A 7,787-nucleotide genomic window follows, 5' to 3' on the forward strand; every position below is an offset into this window, starting at 1 on the left:
AATTACTAAAATCTTATTGAATTAGAACTTCAGCAATTTTAAGTTAACACTGAAATTTCATTTATTTTAATCTTACTTAAATTTATTCCACTTCTCAAATTGTACTGATACCTAATGTACTGGGCATGCTGTTTCGTTTCAATTAAATTCCAAGTCGTTTCAATTGCCAAAATCTAAAAACATTCTATATGTCAAAGAATATTAATTTGCTGAATAATTGCGAAAATACTATCGTTGTAATAATAAGTATAAACGCGATATTTTGCTATAAATAGTTAGACTCAAGTCAATTTTGCGTTATCAGTTTACGGTGAAAAGCAAAGTGATGGAACTCATACAGAAGCATTTGTCCAAAATTCGCGTACCATGCGATAATACACCTATCTATAAAGATGAGTGCATGTATTCATATGATACGCCGGAAACTCCAACAGGACTTTACGTCAGTCTAAGTAGTTTTCTAAGCTTTGGGGAGCAGTATGTAAAAAACTATGCTGAAAAGACTGGAAATGCAGTATTCCTGCATATACATCGTGTGAAGACACCGAAAAAAGGTGTCGCTGCCGCCGAAGAAAGTGGGCCGGAGCGCAAAATCACCCGGCTAGCTATCGGTGTTGAGGGTGGTTATAACGACGCTAATGAGAAGTCATATGATATTAAGGATACTCATAGTATTGTAGTAATGCCGGATATTGATAAGAAATTTCCATTCCCTGATGAACAGTTGCCACTGCTTGTAACTCAATCTGTAGAGGCATTGCTAGCACAAGAGTCTGCTATTGCCAAATTGGAAAAACAAACGCTAACTGGTAAGCGCTGAAATATTGCGTATAAAGAAATAATATCAACATAATCCATTGACTATACTTTTTTAGGTACATGGGATGGAGAGGTACGTCAAGTTTCCAAATATGCGGAATCTTTAATACAATTAGATAATGGTAAGAAAATACCACCATCTGGTTGGAAATGCGAAAAATGCGATTTAACCAACAATCTTTGGTTGAATCTTACCGATGGTTCAATACTTTGTGGGCGTAAATTCTTTGATGGCTCCGGTGGCAATGATCATGCTGTGGAATATTACAGAGAAATGGGTTATCCATTGGCTGTTAAATTGGGCACAATAACAGCCGATGGCAAATCTGACGTTTTCTCATATCCGGAAGATGACATGGTTATAGACCCACAGCTTGAAAAACATCTTGCTCATTTCGGCATTAATATGGCAGCTATGAAAAAAAGTGAAAAGTCAATGGTGGAGTTAGAGTTGGAAATTAATCAACGCATTGGTGAATGGTCACTGTTGACCGAAAGCGATAGTGAGTTGCAGCCACTGGCTGGTGCAGGCTACACCGGTATGCGAAATCTCGGCAATTCATGTTATATTAATAGTGTGATGCAGGTGAATAATATGCAATTTTAAATTTTTATATTTCATAATTTTAATGATATAGTGTTAACTGATTTTTTTTTTGTTTTTTTCTTTTTAAACAGGTAATATTCACACTACCCGATTTCATTAAGCGATATGTGGGAGAAGGTTCGGAGAAATACTTTAACGCATTTCCAGCCGATCCCGCTAATGATTTTAACATCCAAATGGCTAAACTTGGTAACGGTCTGTGGTCTGGCAAGTATAGCAGCATTTCGGAGAATTCATTGGATTCCGAAAGTACTGGCATTTCACCTGCAATGTTTAAAAATGTCGTTGGCAAAAACCATCCTGATTTTAGCACGAAACAACAGCAAGACGCTTTTGACTTCTATCTGCACCTTATCAATATAATCGAGCGTAATTCTCGACATGAAGCTAACCCCATAGAAGCACTCACAATTAATTTGGAGGATCGTGTTGAGTGCAATACTAGTAAAAAAGTAAAATATACACATCGAGATGATTTCTGCTTGCCTTTGCAAATACCTTTGGAGAAGGCCACAAATTTAGACGAGGTCAAGGAATATTTAGAACGTAAAGCTGCCGATGGTGCAAACCATAGCAGCGACAAGAATATAGTACGTCACAAAGTACCACTACACGCGTGTTTAGAACGATTTTTCGCAACTGAGGTGCTTGAGCAATTCCACTCATCGGCTGCTAACTGTATCACCACTGCCAAAAGATCTACGAGACTAGTAAATATGCCGGATTTCCTTATGTTGCATTTGCGAAAGTTTACACTCGGCTCCGATTGGGTACCCAAGAAATTGGATGTGTCGGTTGACATGCCGGACGAATTAGATCTCAGCAACTGGAGAGCCACTGGCATACAGCCAAATGAGCAACCGCTTCCCGAATCGGACGATAAACCGAAATTTTCTTTCGATGAAAATCTCATGGGCGAACTAATGCAAATGGGCTTTCCACAAGAGGCCTGTAAGCGTGCTGTATTCCATACTAAAAATATTAGCCTTGAAGCTGCCTCGAATTGGCTAATGGAGCATATTGGTGATGCAGATATTTCCGAACCTTTCGTTTTGCCCACTGGTGGCATGGGCGACAGCAAAGCACTGGATTTCGTTGCGAACCCCGAAAGTGTCGCTATGCTAATGAGCATGGGCTTCGAGGAACGCCAAGCTACTAAGGCATTGAAAGCTACGGATGGCAATATTGAGCGTGCTACAGATTGGATTTTCTCACACGCTGAGGACATAGACACAGATGAAATACCACAAGAGCAGGCCGATAACAACGCTGGTAACACACGTAAAAAGTCATATCGCGATGGGGCAGGCAAATACAAGCTCGTAGCTTTCATCTCACATATGGGTACATCAGCCCAAGTTGGACACTATGTGTGTCACATTCAGAAAGATGGACGATGGGTAATTTATAACGACAGTAAAGTGGCGCTTTCCCAAAATCCCCCAAAGGATCTCGGTTATTTATATTTATATAAGCGCTGTGAGTAAATTGCAAAGACGGATTTGGATTACTGTGCATTTCGAATGAACTTGCCTTTATTGCTACATATATGGAATTCTTAAAGTATGACACTTAGTATTAAATGCAAAGAACTGAAAAAACTTTAATACTTCAAGAATAAAAGCTTAATAATGCAGTTAAAATGATAATTGTTAGTCGCGACAAATAAAATTTCAATCGGATAAATTTATCAATGTTCGTTTTCTCATTTTCATTGTAGTTGGTTTACTTAAAATACAAAAATCAAAGCCATTATATGTCATTATGCTCACACCTGGCGTAATATCTTTTATTTAATTCATGCGTCTTTTTTTACATTAATATCTCTCGTCCATGTTGGTTTCATAATAGTTTCCACAATATTATTGAGTTTGTCGCTGAAAGCTTCGAATGAGAACTTTTGCTGTACTCGTTTGTGTCCCATTACACCCATTCTTTCGCGCAACGCGTCATCCTTGTATATTTGTAGCATGGCTTCTGCAAATCTCTGTGGTTGCTTCTCACTCAATAATCCCGTAGAATTGTGCACAATCGTCTCAGTTGGTCCACCACTGTTTACTGCTATAACTGGTTTCGACATGTACATACCCTCCAGTGGCACAATACCGAAGTGCTCATTATCGGGTGTGTATAGAAGACAATTTGATTTATAAAGTAACATGAATTTTTCGTCATCGTTCGGTGAACGCAGCAATAAGACATTTTCCTTGAGGTCGAGTTTGATCACCAGCTGTCGAAGCTCGTCGTAATGCTCCAAATTTTCTAAAACACGTTCATCGTAACCACCAGCAATTACTAAACGACAACGTTTCGATTCCGTGGATGGTAAAGTATCGATGACTAAACGGAAGGCATGCAAAGCTAGAGCATGGTTTTTCTTACGCTCATATCGATTAATATCCAGGAAAACAAATGCATTTCGCGGTATGTCTTCACAGCCCTTTACACCGAATTCGTTACTTTGTTTCACTGAACTCTTGTTTTTCATAGTGTCGAAATAATCGGTGTTTAAAGTTGGATATAAAACATCGGGGACTATCTTCAAACGATGGAATGTATCACCAAAAACACGTAAGGTAAACTTGGAATTGACTAATGTCACATCCGCCATACCAATGGTAAATTCTTCCAAATAGTTTAGAGGAGCACGATATACACTCTTAAGATAACCCTCTTGTGCACTTAGTAGTTGATCAGGAAAATGACAGTAGAAAATAATTTTTGGCCGGCTTTTAGCTAGTTTCAATACAGGTATACCAACAGAAATTTGATCGCAGAAGAATATATCAATATTTTCACGTCGTGACAATACAAACGATGCATACAAGGCCGCATACATCATGCGAAAGTATGCACATAATGCATAGAATCTTCCAAATATCTTACGTGGCAACCAATCGCCCACGACTTGGACTTGCAAGGTGCCATCTGAAGTTTCTTTAAAACAATGCTTTGGATCATGGTGATTTGTCAAGAAACTAACATCATGTCCTCGAGATTTTAAAGCAAGCGCTGCGTCCACCACTAGTCGCTCTGCGCCGCCAATTCCCAAATCAGGGTGAAGAAAGAGAATACGTACCATTTATGTGGTAAACTTTTATGGAAATCAAAACGAAATGTAATAAATTATGAGTAATATAAGTCAAAATAGTTGCAAATACTTACTAAAAACGTTACTGTCATTCAGTTAATGTAAAAATCCGCATTTGATGCACTTATATCGATCAACAAAGAATGCAATTTTGTTCACTTTACGTGTATTTTAAACACAATAAACAGCTGTTTATTGCACTATTAAGAATTCTGAACTGTCAAACTGATTTAAAAGGGTGTCATTTTTGGATAAAAATGAAACAAACAAACTAGAAAACTGTGTTGAAAACCTTAGCATTGTAGCAATTGAAGTATTATTAGTGGTACTCATTTAACGTTGCAATGATATAAATATAGTAAATTTGCAATATGGCAACAAATGTTAAATGAGCGCTTTTTGGCAATATTGTGGTAATATCAGCTTATTGTGAATTAATTGTAAGCATGCCATGAATGCCTATCAGCTTATTGTGAATTAATTATAAGCATGCCATGAATGCCACTAAAAAAGGTCTCGCATATTTGCAAGATTGTCGTAAAATGAAATGCATGTAAAAATTAACAGCTGTTTTACGACATTGTAATTTTGCGATGTTGCCATACGTTTACGACGTTAAATGAGTACCACTATTATGAAGCTGGAAATTTAACTCTTACATAAATAGAAGAGAAAAAATATATTTTTTTGAAATTTATTTCATGAGTAAACATTTGTGTACATGAGTACGTTTGTCACTGTTTTGCACTAAACACGTCAAATGCGTTAAACCAACAAAGAAGTATATATCATCTCAAATAACTATTTTTTCTTTTCATAACATTTTTAATTGTACCTCATTTTATTAATTTAAAATAATTACCACTGACTTCAAAATCAAATTTTTGTTTGTGCTTTACAACACTTTTTGTAATTAGTGCAGTGTGGCAACGTTCGAAGCATTTTATAATACGAACAACCCTGTATAAACTATTTAAGACACACGTGTTTACTTCTCACAGTATTTTGTATTTCAGAGCTCATTGTATCGTGAACATTAATTAAGAAAGATGGTTAAGTTGCAAAAATCTTTGACTAAACCTTTAGATAAATTAGAGAAAAAGAAAACAAAGTTGCCGGCACCACCACTTGCTGGCATTTCAAAGTCAAACAAAAAGGAGAAAACAATTACTGTACTGGAGAAGTCACCGAAATCCAAAAAAGAAAAAGTAGCAAAAACAATTGTTAAAGATGTCGAAGTTGTGAAGCCTTTGAAAAAAGAAAAGAAAGATAAATTAAATAAAGTTAGCAAAAATCCTCCAAGTGAACCAGCCAAGAAGAAACCCACAAAAGTTTCTGCTGATAAGGGGGAACAGGCTACAAAACGTCCATTGATACTTGCACCGGCTGAATCTCCTAAAGTACCGAAAATAGCTGCGGCTAAGCTGGAAAAGAAGTCGAAGGATAAAAAGAAGGCTAAAGTCCAAAAGAAAAAGGACCCAAAAGCAAGCCCAACTCACGTTGAACAAACCACACCTTTAACAAACTTACAAAAGAAAAAAGCTGCTAAACGAGCATATAAAAAACAACAAATCAAGAAGAGGCTCGAAAATAAATCGGTAAAAGCCAAGAAAGCTCCAGTACAACGTCTATTTAAGGCGCCTGAATTTGATGAAGCCAAATTTAATGCAATTTTAAATGCAGAAAACGTTAAGAAAATAGCAAAGGGCCTGAAAACGCAGGTAGAAAAGGAAGTGGCTGAAAAGAAAACGGCCATTTTTAGTGATTTTCAATACTTCTTAAATGTGGCCTGCTTCAAAATACCCAATGTTCCTAAACGTATGGTAAAGGTGTAAGTTATTGAAAATATAATAATCTACCAAATTTATATTAAAATTAATTTTATGATTTTAGCAATTTAAAACATTCGTTAGTTGATAAAGATGATGATGTTGCTATTATTGTGTCTGATTTACAACGTGGAGCCAAAGTGGATTATGACCAAACCATTCAACATTATGAAGATATTTTCCGTGAAGCCGGCATCGAAGGACTGACCATCATACCATTTAATAAACTTAGAACCGAATGTAATACATTTGAAACTGTGCGCAAATTTGGAAACACGTATGAGTATTTCCTTTGCGATGGACGTTTAGTAGGACACGTATCTGGTTTTTGCGGAAAGGTATACTATAAATTCATATATGTAAATGACATATTCAACTTCATGACTACATTTTAAAAATTAGGTCTTCCAAAAACCACGTACCACCTTTCACTCGGTTCGTATGGATAATCAAAAGAACTTGAAACAGGAAATTGAGAAATCCCTACGTCGTACTGCTTACAAACAGCTAGACAAGGGTGATCTTATCTCAATACCGATCGGTAATCACAAGTTCACAGACGATCAATTGGTGGAGAATATTATGTACGTAATAGAGCAGTTGAAGAATTCTTATCCTGGTGGATTGGCCAATATACGTGGCATAAATCTTAAGATTAACATCGCGGGTACATCATCATTGCCATTATTCCTTAGCGTTGCAGAGCCCCCTGCGGAGGCACCCTATGTTGTCGGACCACGTGAGCAGCGTACGCTGAAATTGAAACGCGAAGCTAACGAGGTTTTGTCCAATTTCAATCTGACAAAGGATGGAAACTTGTTGAAGCTATCGAAACCCGAGGTGGAGCGTAAACGTAAATTGAAAGAAATGCGCGCCGCTGTGGAAAATGAAACTAACACAACTGAACAAAATAAGGATGATAAGGCCAATGGTAAACAAGCGGTTGTGCCAGCAAAGAAGGCTAAAACTGAAAAAAGTGTTATAACTTCTGATAAAAGCGATAAAAGTAAATCTAAAGATGAAGAGCCTAAGGTAGAAGACCAAGGTGACGAGGATGAAGATGATAGCGAAGCGGAACAAGAAGATGAGGATGAAAATGAGAGTGGAGAAGATGAGGATGTGGAGGAAGATGATAGTGGGGAAGAGGATGATGGCGATGATGATGATGACGACGACGATGAGGACGGTGATGATGATGAAGATGGTGATGAGGAAGACGCGGGGGATGATGATAAGGAAGAAGAAAATCCCAGTGGTAATGAAGATGATAGTGATGAAGACGATGATGAATGATTACAATAGTAATTTTACTATAAGTCTGCTTTTAATTTAAAATTTTTATTATGTATAAAACTTTGAACAGATTGGATTGTAAGAATAAAATAACTTGAAATAATTGCAATTTTTATTTTCTAAGCTACGTTCTATAGTATAATTAAAA

The 7,787-nt window shown here is 36.9% G+C and overlaps 3 protein-coding genes across 3 annotated transcripts; 2 read left to right on the plus strand and 1 right to left on the minus strand.

The window, feature by feature from the left end:
• Window positions 1-156: 156 nt before the first annotated feature.
• Window positions 157-3,116, plus strand: LOC105214069 (ubiquitin carboxyl-terminal hydrolase 5). The gene is made up of 3 exons (XM_011187261.3): window positions 157-809; window positions 876-1,405; window positions 1,498-3,116. The coding sequence occupies exons 1-3, from the start codon at window positions 326-328 to the stop codon at window positions 2,911-2,913; spliced, it is 2,430 nt and encodes an 809-aa protein (XP_011185563.1). The 5' UTR covers window positions 157-325; the 3' UTR covers window positions 2,914-3,116.
• A 97-nt stretch (window positions 3,117-3,213) lies between these two features.
• LOC105214076 (alpha-1,3/1,6-mannosyltransferase ALG2) lies at window positions 3,214-4,750 on the minus strand. Its single transcript, XM_011187274.3, has 2 exons — window positions 4,592-4,750; window positions 3,214-4,520 (listed from the first exon to the last, which is right to left on the minus strand). The coding sequence occupies exon 2, from the start codon at window positions 4,506-4,508 to the stop codon at window positions 3,225-3,227; it is 1,284 nt and encodes a 427-aa protein (XP_011185576.1). The 5' UTR covers window positions 4,509-4,520; window positions 4,592-4,750; the 3' UTR covers window positions 3,214-3,224.
• Window positions 4,751-5,464: 714 nt separating this feature from the next.
• Window positions 5,465-7,742, plus strand: LOC105214059 (ribosomal L1 domain-containing protein CG13096). Its single transcript, XM_011187249.3, has 3 exons — window positions 5,465-6,348; window positions 6,411-6,684; window positions 6,749-7,742. The coding sequence occupies exons 1-3, from the start codon at window positions 5,567-5,569 to the stop codon at window positions 7,637-7,639; spliced, it is 1,947 nt and encodes a 648-aa protein (XP_011185551.2). The 5' UTR covers window positions 5,465-5,566; the 3' UTR covers window positions 7,640-7,742.
• The last annotated feature ends 45 nt before the right edge of the window (window positions 7,743-7,787 follow it).

This window comes from Zeugodacus cucurbitae, chromosome 4, assembly GCF_028554725.1.
Source record: "Zeugodacus cucurbitae isolate PBARC_wt_2022May chromosome 4, idZeuCucr1.2, whole genome shotgun sequence".
NCBI lineage: Eukaryota > Metazoa > Arthropoda > Insecta > Diptera > Tephritidae > Zeugodacus > Zeugodacus cucurbitae.